Source organism: Micropterus salmoides, unplaced genomic scaffold, assembly GCF_014851395.1.
Source record: "Micropterus salmoides isolate LMB-PRFRI ecotype aquatic unplaced genomic scaffold, ASM1485139v1 Ms_hic_scaffold_20, whole genome shotgun sequence".
Lineage (NCBI taxonomy): Eukaryota > Metazoa > Chordata > Actinopteri > Centrarchiformes > Centrarchidae > Micropterus > Micropterus salmoides.
In genome coordinates, this window is record NW_024041151.1 from 9,070,422 (window position 1) to 9,083,765 (window position 13,344).

The 13,344-nt window shown below is 39.7% G+C and overlaps 1 protein-coding gene across 2 annotated transcripts in view; it reads left to right on the forward strand.

The window, feature by feature from the left end:
* The first annotated feature begins 6,558 nt into the window (after positions 1–6,558).
* Positions 6,559–13,344, forward strand: part of LOC119914125 (formin-binding protein 1) — a 58,072-nt gene continuing 51,286 nt past the window's right edge. The window contains exon 1 of one of the 2 annotated variants that reach the window (XM_038733171.1): positions 6,559–6,970. In XM_038733171.1, coding sequence (XP_038589099.1) covers positions 6,947–6,970 — 24 coding nt within the window. In that variant the 5' untranslated portion in view covers positions 6,559–6,946. Of the gene's footprint in view, positions 6,971–11,373; positions 11,486–13,344 lie in introns of those variants that run through there. The other variant, XM_038733165.1, reaches the window with a different exon arrangement.

Here is a 13,344-nt window from a genome sequence, read left to right on the forward strand (position 1 = left end):
GCAAATTCCTTGTATGCATAGCTAATCCTGATTCTGATGTACATTTTGCGTGGCCAAACATCCAAATTTCAGTCTCCTATAATAGGCCTATGTGGATTCACTCTCTCCACAGGGTTATCCACCCGATTACTGCGCAACATGTATAACTGGATTAGCAGTGATAATCCAATCCTTGGCTATAATCTGACATTGTCCAGTAGCCTTGACTATGAAGTTTCAGCCATGGCGAAGAGATCTACTTGACATGATTTGGAAGATTAGGATCAATCAGTCATTAATCCTGGTTTAATATGTGTAGTGATCCTAATCATTGGCTGACTCTAAACTTGGCATCAGTAGGCCTATACTCATTCAGAGGCAGTAACTGTCTAATTTGCATTTTGTAAAATGCATAAAAGCAAAGGATAATATTATAATAGAAACCTCTGTTTGTGCTGTAATACAGAAAGGTGCACAATACTTCAGATTACTGTCATAGTGACCCATCTGAAGAGATGATAGTTGGTTACATCAAACTGATATTATGTGGGGTTATATTTATTACTGGTGGTGGTAATTCAGCACTGTTAATTCTATTCTGTGGCAACTTGGGGGTGTTTGTAAAATGCACTGGTGCACTTATGAATGGGTGTTACTCTCTGGTACTGCAGGATCAACATATTATTTAAAAGGGTGTTTTTATTCCAGTTAAAGGTTTCGGTAGTGGATCTATAAAACTTAAATAATTTAACTTGGTTCATCTTTCAGACAGACCTACCTCCGAAAGTCAAATCTGTAAAACTATAAGGTTGATTTGAGTTTAGCTTCAAGTTGGACTGACTTCAAGGAAGTCAGACCAATAAAACATCTGCGCCACAAACTCTCCTCTCCCTCTGAAAGATAAAGTTTTGTCATGATGATATTTAAGGTGGAGTTTAAGTCAACAAACTGAGTCATGGGTGTTACAACAGCAAACCCATAGGTTCAGTAGAATGGCCTGATACATTCACTATAAGAGAGGCTGGTACCAAGCAGACATGTATTTGCACATATCTAAGGCTCATGTTTGCTCCCTTTAGATGTGTGTTTTTTAATGAAATTGAGTTTACCTTTGGTCCATCAGGAGCAAATGCCCCAGATGACCTGTCATCCATAGTCCATGGTAATCTATATCTAACTCTAGCCAAACATTGACTTGGCTTTTGTGGGTGCATTTTCCTACATTTTAGCTAAAGTGTTTACTTCTGGATAAAACAAATGCAAGAGGCATGTTTTGGGTTCTGCTGTGTAAAGACTACTGAGAAGCTTAGGGTGAATTGATCGAGTAATGTCTGTTGCAGCGGCTTGGAAGTTGTGCAGGTAGGAACGAGCAGGTCTGCAGGCTGTTATAAGACTAGTGTTCACAAATGACTGTGCCCAGTTAGTACACACCCATTTGCTTTGGAGAGATCATGAAGTCTCATGTACTGTTTACTTAGTAATATAGTTCTAGCAATCAATGCTGGAGATATTCTTTTGTTTGCCTTAGTGTGTTTGCAGTATTGTAAGAGATATGGGGGTGTTTTAAATAGTTACAGTATGTTACAGTACAGTTTACAGTTTGTACTTATGGATATGTGTGTGTCTTTGGTTGGGGATGCATTGCAGATGTAAAAAACACTGCACCCACCTGATCTATGTTCTCTATATATGTATGTGAATTTTAGAGGATCTCACAAAAGGGCATAAGGCAAACTGTAAAATAGTAAAAAATCTCCACCTGGTGATGTAGCAACAAAACTTGTCCATATGAGTTAAGACGAACACAGTTGACAGATTTATCAAAGATCTCATTGCATTTCCTTTTCTTATAATCCCACCCTAGAACTGCAGTCACACTCTTTTACTTCTGCCTAGTAAGAGCAACACAAGCTAACAGCAAGCTTTTCAGGGGAAGTTTACTGAGGAAATTAAAGCTACATCTGTGATGTCAGTGTCATCACATCAGCATTTCTGCATAAAGTCTTTGCTCATGAGTCATTATCAAATCACTTTGTGTAATAAAGTGTAAATGTGCATTTCACCCCGTAAACATGAAATCCCATTAATTTCAGCCGCACATCTTATCAAATCATTAAGTCTCCTGACAACAGTGTGTTTTCAATAGTGATATATCTCCAACAATCCTAATCAAAAGGTGTTCAGCCTAGGAATCAGGCCATGCGTGCTGTTGTTTTTTTTCTGCTTTGCTTTTGTAATTCAAATATTTACTAGCAAGGCCTTGTAGGAATTAGCCATCTGAATCTAGCCAGGTGAAACAGAAACAGCTCTGCATCCTGGCCCTGACTCACTGGAAACTTCTAAAGCCCCATGAAGCAAGCAAGGTGAAGGGAGCAGTGAGGGTACAGTGTTTATTGGGACACTGGCAGTCTAAATGTGGAATGAAACCACTGTCTGGGGAAGGATCCAGATCTTGTAAGAGACATTGAAGGGTCAGGGTCACATTAAGGCTCTCTCTGTTGGCTTTGGAATCAAACTCCTCCATCTGGAGAGTGTAAAGACCCAACAGTGGTTTTGAGTCCTGAGAAGCCTTCAATGCCCGTGTTGGAAACTACTGTGAAACCTTGAGAAGAGTGAGGTTCAGTTCTGTACACGCCTTGTTGTCATTGGACATCTGTCCAAGCCATGAATTGTTCAAGCTAAACATCATGTTGAAACACAAAAGTACATGGTATCAGAATGCTTGGGCCAAAGAGTGATGTTGAATTTGGAGTTGTTTCATTTTGACCTGTACACTTGGATGAATGAAGAGGCGGACCTGTCAACTGATCAGCATCTGGCAGTGTGTTGGATCAGAGGAAAAGCACCGACTCATGATCTCATCTGGTAAACCACAAACAGGTGGTAAAAGCTGTTGACATGATCTAAAGTATCTCATGTGGCTTCACTCACTCTCCTTTTAAAGTTGAGCCAGGAAGAGCCCAGGTTCAAGTCCCTGCTCCTCCTGCAATGAGAGGAGCCAGTCCAAGTATTTTGGTATTTGAGAAATGACTGCATGCATTAATATTATGGTTATTAATTATGGACAAATTGTGCTTAAGACAAACTTGGTTTCAGTTGCATGTGGTTCTGTGCATGCAGAGTGGAGTCTCACACTGACAGTTAAGGTCCTTGTCCACCCCCTGTTGGTACATCAAATGATGTGATGTGTTTTTGCAGTGGGAGTTTTCTTTACAGGCACAATCCGTTACACAAATGTAACCAAAATGTCGCCCTATTACCTTAACTTAAAAACACAAGAATAAAAACTGCTATGATTCCCAGGTCTTTTAATACATCTAGTATAGATTAATACTAGACAATAGGGAAATTAAAGTTATTAATGATTTCTAACTCTGTTAAAGTTCTTTTTTTGCTGTTATTGTTTTAATTCAGTAATGCTTGTTGACCTAATAGTAACATTCCTATAATTGAAATCACTAACAGGTAAAAGACAATAAAATGCATAGCTTTCATCACAAAATTAAAATCTTCAGTTACATAATGCAAATACGACAGCAATGCATATAATCTAAAAATGAAAATACAGCGTGAGAATGAACATTAGTATTTAAACTTCTGACTCCTTTTTGCTTATGCAGCCCAGATACTCTTATCTGAATAAACTGACAGTAAAACAGACAGTTAGATAAGTTTTTTTGCCATCAAGTACCACCAGAGTTAATAGGTAGTTCATCAAGGATAAACAGGCTCAAGGGAATCCAGACACTAAATATGGTGGCAGAGCAGACAGCCATAGCAGATACTTAAAGCAACATTATGTAGTAATTCTATCTTAAAATAACAGCTTCAAAATCATTGTGAAAATGGTACACTGACTTGTACGTGATTGAATGGCCTCTCTGTCATTGCTACTACACTATGTAACAATGGAAATCTATCATGACAACAACGTAATGCTTTACAGCACCATACTGCAAACCAACACAACTCTTCAGCAAGCTAGCAAGGAAAAGAAGCAAAAGTATAGAATGTACAATTTGAGTTCTTTGGAAGATACTATCTTGGTATTGTCAGTATGGATATCATGACAGAGGCTGAGAGACCGAAGAAGACATAACAGGAAGCGAGGGGGGAAAAAAGAGAGAGTGACTGAGTATGAGACAGAGTAGCAAGCTAGCCAACAAAGTTAGACAGCAACTGATGCAGTAACATTACCGATTTCCGAGTGTGTTATCTAGTAAGATTGCTAACATCAACGTTTAGAACATCAAGATTTATAGTTAGCGGCGAGTGACTGGGCAACACTCTAACTTTTCTACCATAAAATAACTGTCATATATATAAATAACATAACTTGGCTCAGCTGCCTCTATGAACACAACTTAGCTAATGGCAGAGGCGAATAGACAGAAGAGGACGTTGACAGAGGAAGCTAAGAAGAGAAAAAGAGAGTGACCAATCAAAAGGTTGTCGGACGTTGGCGAGAGCTTCGTGAAATAAAAGGCTGCAAGACAGTAATATTGCTCTGTGTTGTCGTGTTGTCACACTTGCTTGATGTTTGGCTGTGTTAGCAAAGTTGTCAACTTGCTAGTTTTTGATCATAAATCATATACACCAAATGCACGCATACAGCTGTCCTTATTTACAACAGCAGTGAATTACAGGTTATTATAGTGGTGCCATCACACCAAACACATACATAATATTGCTTGAAAACTCAAAAAATGTGACCACAATAAACATGTTTACCATTGTTTTAAACCTGTCAAGTTGTCATTGCGTGATACAGGTCGGCTTAAAAGTCTACACAACAGTTATGCAACTTTAAAAATATGTTCAATGTTATAGATTATATAAATGGGAATGCGATAGGCCTACTGTGTGGGAACAAATGGTTGCCTAGAACAATGGTTTAAAAATCAAAATCTGTGGTTCACTTTGGGAAGGGGCCAACAGAAGTATTAGGTTAATGTGATTTATTATAAATGGACTATAAATTGACAAACGTGTAAATGGTCCTTTAAGGCATGTTAAACTTAAGTCCACTCTAATACTGTGTCACTGAAACACATGAAAAGTACAAACCATGAAGAAACTTCTACTCAACTAAAATATAAAAATATAAATATAATGACCATACCGTTATTCTATTTGGAGGCTGTACAATGATGCTGGGCAGACAATCTTTTGAGAAATCTACTGAAAATGGACATCTAGCTGGAATCTGTTGTCTCTAGTCAAATTTGACTGTCGACCTTTCTCACAGCAGACATTTTCACCTGTCGCAGTAAGCACAAGTGTAACTAATGAAAGAGCCTCAGTAAGCCATGCAAAATTCCAGGTGCCTGGATCTGATCTGGCACACTTGAAAGGAATACCAACGTGATTAAAGTTATTTATAACACATTATGATCTGAAGATCATTTTTTTGACATGTCTTCACTGAAAGGCCTTTCCCTCCCTGTATATCTTTCACCTGCACTTAGTGCCTCCAGCGGTGTCCCAATTTTGTATATTTGCAACCACAAGATGGCAGTGTTGTTGTAGAAACAATGGCAATAGCCTTCACAAAGAAATCGTGCGTTTCTAGCTGAACACATGCCCTTAATAATTAATATGATTATTTGATGCATTCAATACAGTTTACCTTTTTAATTTTTTTCATCAACAGTTGTTCTACGTATGTTTTATAAATACACTAATGTATAATTCAGGAGAGCTCATGACCAAGAAGGGCACTTAAAAACACTGTTACAACAATAAATACAAACATAAACAAACTAAGACAGCTGTCACACGTTACAAAATAGTAGGCCTATACAAAATATCTAGTAAAATGTTATAAAAGAATATAGAAAAAATCCACTTCTGTTTATTCTCCAGATCAAATCTCCAGTCCCCCAGGATTGTAGTTATAGAAATACATCCTGAACTTGATACTTTATTAGCTATCATATAAAGTCAGGAAAGGAATAGTATCAATAGGAACAAGATGCAGCAACTTTAAGAAGACAAGGATTGAAAAAAGATGTGAATGCACTGATTAATAATGGTGGGTGCCTCAATTTGATCCACAACTAGTTTTCCAAATAGATCACAGGTCACATGCTTATGTCAAAAGAGCATCCAAAGGTCACCGGTTTGGGTGCAAAAATGTGAAAACGCATTGTTGCATGTGTGCAAAGTACCAAATGGCAGATAACCATCACATTTCCTCTTTCTCCACTTATATGATGATGCCTTCCACCCGCTGAGCAGCAGGTTTTCAGCAGCCCCTTTTACCTTCTGATTCTAGGTGCATCAAAGTTTCTAATCTCCACACCTTCAAAGTGACATCCTGTGTGCAAAGTGTAAGCTTATGGCTGCTGTGCTGAAGTGTTGAGTAAATCTAGGCTGCCGTCGTGATTAGTTTAAAGGTCTTATCAGAGAGAAAGAAAGACAAAAACAGAAAAGAAAGTAGGGTTGGTTGCCTAGATGTTATATAACCCTCGGGGAGTAGTCAATGAAACATCTGCCATGGGTGGTGACCTTTTTGATCCTCTCCCCATGTTATTTCAGCATTTCAATAAGGGCTCGTCGTCAGTTCAAACGCACAAGGAAGAGTGAGTGACCGATATTTATAAAGGCTTTATTGGACAACCCTGCAGAGACACCCCCCCACCATCACCAACCTTTTTTCTCTTTTTTTTGTGTCTGTGCGCGCGCAGAAGCAGCTGTCATTGAGTCGAAGCGGGTGCCCGCGCGCTGAATATAGCGAGACTATCCTGTTTGAAGATTGCTGCAGCTCCTGGCCATCTTGTATCAGGAAGGATGAGACGCTGAAAAAAAACGTGTATAGGAGGCCTTCCCCCCCTTTTCTTCCTCCCAGAAAACGCTCGTTGACAGGCGAATAAACCTCAAACAGACTAAAATCACGTGCCGCTGTGTGTGCTGAAAACACCCTCATACCAGTCGTGGATTATTTCGAGGACATCGTACTGAAACCATGAGCTGGGGGTCAGAGCTATGGGTGAGTCTCAGTGCACTTGTATTGGTTTGTTCTCGCCTTTTATAGAGCCAGTGTGGACCTAACGCTGCTCACATATGAAATGAAATAATAAACGTGCGTGCTACAAGGCGCTGTGGCTCCATGTTTGCCGCTAAAACGGCGCTTAGTGTGCGCTGCGCTGCGGGGTGTTTAGCCTGTGTGACGCCAGCCAACTAATTTGTAGCGGCGGTCACTGAAGCTTAATGCGCTTTTACTCTGATGTCGGCAACGGTGGCTTGTGTAGCATTTTGTTTCAATGTCAGTACCATGATGTACAGCATAGCAGGGTATCCGTGAGAACTGTTGCTAGCCAACCAACCAACCATTTTAGTTTACATTTGAGCATTTCAAACCACGCTTTGCTCACACCCCCTCACGATAGGCTATAATATAGCTCATTCTGGCTGGGCAAACGTTTTTGAGGCTGCATGTTGCAGTGACACTTGTGTCTTTTTTGTTGTAACGGTTTCATACAGCCTATGTTTAACACGCAGGTAAATTGCGGGCATTTGTCGGGTCGTATTATCACTGCTAGTAGGGGAAGGAAGTAGATGAGGTGAAGTTCTGTTATTTATTTGCATAGAATATGGTGCTGAAGCACTGCTATTTTAAAGTGCCCGGTTAACTCACTAGTTATTGCAATGAGTTATAAAATACATAAATGGATTGCTTATTTTACTTGTATGGAGCGTTTTTTTTGTGATTTTATTAATAGCTTTTGACATGCACGTTAGCCAATAAACTATTTGCATTTACAAATGGAAATGGCTGATAGGTTAGTCTTAGATTTGACCCCAAATTGCATTAAATTTAAATTGAGTAAGCAGAGCCTCTAGAGTTTTATCCTCCACAAATGAAGGGGGACCCAGGATTACCTTTTATGTTATTAATGTTTGATTTGGTTCATCAGGCTACCAAAACCAGTCACTCTTTGTGAGCAACAATAGAAAACAAAGTAGAGGCCCAGTGACCTTACTACAATAAATTCCTGTGCAATGATGTCACTTTTCATCCCACTTAGATTGACTTTTTTAAAGCCCTTATCAAGCCAGTTACTGTAGCAGTGGTATTTCCCCCTATTCAGACACAGATACTCACACGTTTAAGGCATTGTGTTGTACACTACAGCACGGGAATAGCGAAGATTACAAGACTGTGTCAAACTATCTCTATGACTTGATAATAAGCAGTTGTGGCGAGTGGAATTCCTGTTGTCAGGGTTTTGTTTCAGTGGTTCGTGTTGTCATTTTGATGTGGAAATGAGCCACTGGAAAAGCAGTTATTCTGCTGTCTGTGTGCTGACAAACAGCCGGGCAGAGGTGCTGGCTGTTACAGGATTCATTGCACATTTAATGTGTATGGCGGTATGTTTTCAGCTGTTGTGTCAGTGCAAACATGAGTATATGCAAGTTAGTACATGGAGTTTCCATTTGAACTTGCAAGAACGGTCACATTTTGTTGACGTAGAGTCACCTTGCACCGCATATAGTGTAAATGACAACAGCAGCTTTTTTAATGCATGGTTGTTGAATATAATGGGTCTCTCTTTGCTCAGTTGTGAACTGTAGGCTAACGATTCTGACCACCTGATCACACAATACTTGCAGTGTTGAGCCCCCCCCCATAAAACTGCAGTTTTAGAAAAGTCAATATTATTACTTTGATTTTACTTTTTTTTCTCTACCAAGCAGCAAAGTGGTCTGGAGATAGTTAGATCAGGGATGTGTTTTCCTTTCTAAGAAATGAAGGAGGGGGAGGCAGTCCCCTGTATTCTCCAGTAATTTACCTGGTCCAAAGTTCACAGAGAAAACCACTAGCACTCCACATTCTTTGCATTTTCCCCATGAAGTCAGTGTATTTTTACTTTACTACATAAGTGTATGACGAGAAACACTGCTGTCTGTGTAGCCGCATTCTACAGGCTTATATGTGCCTGGAAAACATTTAAAAGTTTTTTAAACAGAGACTGAGCTTTTGCAGAAAATAATGTATTACAACCAGATGCTCGCTTTTTCCCCCTTAGCAGGCTGAATGCAATCCAGACACTTGTTGCTTTAATCTTGGTCCCTTCAATAGGTCAGCAGACAGAGCACAGCAATTCTCTGCAGGTGGCTGTTGCCACTGGAGAATACACAGCTTATTTACTTTTTCCTAAAACGAGATCAAACAGCAAAACATGCAGCAACATCAGCGCTGTTACTGTGGCTGCACCCACACTTTTATTTAGAGCAAAGCCAGGATGTTGTGGGTTAGGCAACAGGTAGTAGAGCCCGACCGATATGGGATTTTGAAAACCGATACTGATTTTGATCTTCGAGGATTTTAAAGTCTGATATACCAATATATCAACCAATAATCTTTTTTTCTGTTATCCCTAACATTTGTTATGTGTAGTTATGAGACCTCACCAAAATAACACGACATAATGCAGTTTCAGCACAGCTGATTATGTTATGTTAAACACATGTGTTGCCCCTCATAATATGATTGAAAGAGCTGTCTACTGTCTCTCCTTTTTTTGATTATTGTAATTTAGCGGCTGTTATCAACACAGATACTGATTTATCTGGAATTAGCTCATATAGTCCGATAATATTGGTACGCTGATTTATCGGTCGGGCTCTTACAGGTAGCAGAGTTATTTGTCCAAAGTGACATTTTCAAGTGTCTTGTGTTTTCCACCTTAGAGTCCAAAACCCAAAGATAGACAGTTTATATTGATATAAAACAGAGGTAAGTAGCAAATCCTCACATTATAGCCTAAATGACAATTAATTGATTATCATAATTGTGTCTGATTAATATTCTGCAGATCAAACTATTGATTCATTGACTAATCACTGCATCTCTAGTCATTAGACTTAATAGCATGTATCTTAAATTACATGTCATTTAAGCATATTTAATTAGTCAAAGGAAAATTCAACTCAACACCAGCTTTCCTGGATTCCCGTAAAGTTATTTTTAAGGGCTGGATCTAGTGTTTTGGAGATGTTTCTGTGTTTCTGATCACTGTCCTTGAGGTTTGTTAGATAAAAAAGTGTGACTTTGCAACATGACAGATGAAGGATGAGGTACCACGTGTTTCTCATGCTCATCCTGTTACTCTGAGTGAACAGGAAAGTAAATGATATTTCAGGAAGTGAAGTTACGTTTGAGTTTCTCAACCTCTCACGAACACGGCTGCTTTGTTGAGGTAGTGTGCAAACAGGCCTTGCTGTGATATTGTCCCCCTTCAGTGGTTCATAGTTTCAATAGAGTATTTCAATAGAGACAACAGAGAGGCTGAGGCTGAGCTGTTCTGAATCAAATTATACTGATCAAGTAATTTACTGGATTTACTGGATTTCCTGGATTCCCGTGACACAGAAGTGTCACAAACATTTTTGTCTTTGGGATTTGAAATTATGAATGTGGAGCAGATTATGGCTGAAATGGATGTTTAAGCTTTGTGAGTAAAGCACCACAGTCAGTTGATAGACTCCAAAATGCTGAATGCTTTTGGTGCAACATCATACCACTGATTATAGTCTACACAGTCTCCTTAAAGACTCTGGGAATGTTTGCTGCCATAAAAATTATGAGCATGACTGGCCTGTAATAAAACCAACAAGTCACCAACAGAAGTGTCACAAACATTTTTGTGCTATGTGCTACGAAGAAGAGTCCATCTGTGTCCTGTGATATCGAATCCAGAGTCAGAGTCCATCTCCTATTGACGTGCAAATATTCAGGACCGTATACCTCGCTATATTTTGAGAGTTGTGCTGCAAAATACTGAAAAGTACTGGAAGATGACAAGGTTTTATTTGAAGTACAGTTGATTCCTTTTTTTGCATGCAGAGAATGAAGTAAATGGATCATGCACATCAAGGACCCCGAGCTCCTTCCACAAAGCGACATTATGTTCAAATGCAACCAAGGAAGAAGGAAGTCAAATGACGCATGTGACAATTTTTCAGTGAAACAGGAATCAGAAAATTGTTTTATAAATGACTATTTTATTACTATCTATAGAGGCATTACACTCTAGATCACCATTCTAAATCAAGTGAGCTGGTGCTTGTCGAAATTTCGAAGAAAGGGAGACCGCACCATGTCAGAAGTATTTCCTTTAAGGGCTCGGATGTCATAGATAGGACTGATCCTCTAAGCAGCAGATGTGCCACTAACCAGGCCTTGTTAGTTACCTTATCAAGGGACATCAAACAGACAGGTGGTTATGCCACTCACACAACATTCTCAGTCTAAATATCAGCAGTACATAGCTTAAAATGAAAAAAGAAATCTTACTACTGCACCTTTCCACAATGACATACCTTGAATGTTTCACTTCTCTTGTGTGGTTAGTTTGAGAGCTGGATGTAAGTCACTGTTCTCACAGTTTCCACTAAATCATAGTATATAGGATGTAAAAGTATCTTTCCCTGTCCCACAACGTATTCATGGGGCAACATGGACAAGGTTGAAACTCTACTCAAAGAGCAGCAGCTTAAGGTGAGTTGAACTGCAGCAGGGGTCACCGGCATTGGCTTTAGAATAGCAGGCAAATTGGCCCATGTTTGGTCCCTGAGTGAGCTAAGCTTTGCCAGTTATATTGTTCAAATGGTGCGTTACTTTGTTTATTCAATGTCAGTCGAGGTGTGAATGCCAGAAGTTGTCTTGCCATTGGGGACAGCTTGAGATATGTAGTTTGTCTTGCATTTTTAATTGTAGGCACTGTTAGCCATCGCCCCTAATGTAATTGAGAAGGGAAAGTGGTATTGTCTGGAGAGGCCTTGTAAACGGCACTTGTTTTCTCTCATGGCGTTAAGTGGTGCTCCAGACTTTGCCAGAGGGGCACAGACAGAAAAGTTCAATCAAAACCTCATGGTCTTGTTTTTGTGGATTTCAGTCATGCATTCACAGCAGTGCAATATCAGGGCTGATCTCCTGGTAGTGTTGTTTCAAAGTCCAAACAGCCTGGTGTTAGACTGAGATTTCCTCAGTGTTTTCTGCTGTTGAATCTCATGATGGCTCAGACTCCCCCAGGGTCCAGCCTCATCCCCTGCTGTTCATTTGACATGCAGGGCACTTCCAGGATTGAAACTTGAGCGAGTTTGTTTCCTTCTGTCAGTTTGCTGGAGTCAATCGGGGGAGGTCAGAGACTGAAACCTTTGTCAGACTACGACTAACACCCTGCAACCCCCCATTAAATCTTATACTCATTGCCACCCACCTGCTGACTCAGTGAGACCACCCCCACGCCCATTTTCTCTTCACCTCTTTCTTTAAACCTCCATAATGGTAAAATAGTGATGAATGGATCTGATCTGTACTTCACCCCGGGGAGTGAGAAGCAGAAAGAAAGAAAGAAAGAAAGAAAGGAGGAGAAGGGGGGTAGAGGTGTGTGTTTGTGTGCGTGTGGTGGTGGTGGGGGGGTTCAAGCAGACTAGGTTCACATTGACATCAGATGAATTACAATAAATTAGCATTTCTGTTTTGTCCTGCCCTATGTTAGCCTGTACTTACAGACTACCTCTGCTTTTCAATTTGGTAAGAAATACATCCTACTAAACCACAAGTACAGCTAAAGAATGAGGTTTTATAACATGCAAATGACACAACCATTGTTCACAAGGATCTCTATGCACATATGTAATTGCCCATCTTAAACACATTTTGAGACCAATTAGTAGACAATCAACAGAAAATTTATCTGCAATTATCTTTATAAAGGATTCGATAAATGGTTAAGCTAATTCTTAAACCAAAAATGTCAATCATTTGATGCCCTCTCGAATGCGGGAATTACTACTTTTCTTGTCTTAACATTATAGTAATTTGAATTATATAATTTGGTTTTTGATCGAGGGCAAATCAGCGAGCGATCGGCGCACGAAAAATGGCTATGTGTGAACTACTCAACGGTGCATCGGAGAGGCTCGCCGACGCCAGACAGATATCTAACATTTTAAATATCTGTCCACATCCAGACAATGAGAGCAGGCATCAAATTTTTCATACAAAACCTTTTTTGCTCATGTCCAACTCTCTCTGCAAAGATCCCAGCTGCCTGCGTGTGCTAATCCTTTCTTTCACCCATTTTTTTATAATATATAAACTATAAAGATATAAACCAAATACATTAAACAACTCTTCAGCTATTTCGCATGTGGGTAAGCATAATTTCCTGTGTCACTTCTCGCGTGTTTTCTTGACGAAACATGGTTTTGAGACCAGATATAGTCATTGGGTGACAGATTCAGTGCCTGCTCGTGTAGTGTGTGACCCCCCTGTTGCCTATCAGCCACGTAGTGTGAACACCACAAAGTCATGTAGTCTGAAATAGGTGGACAAAAAAAGATATTTGAAGA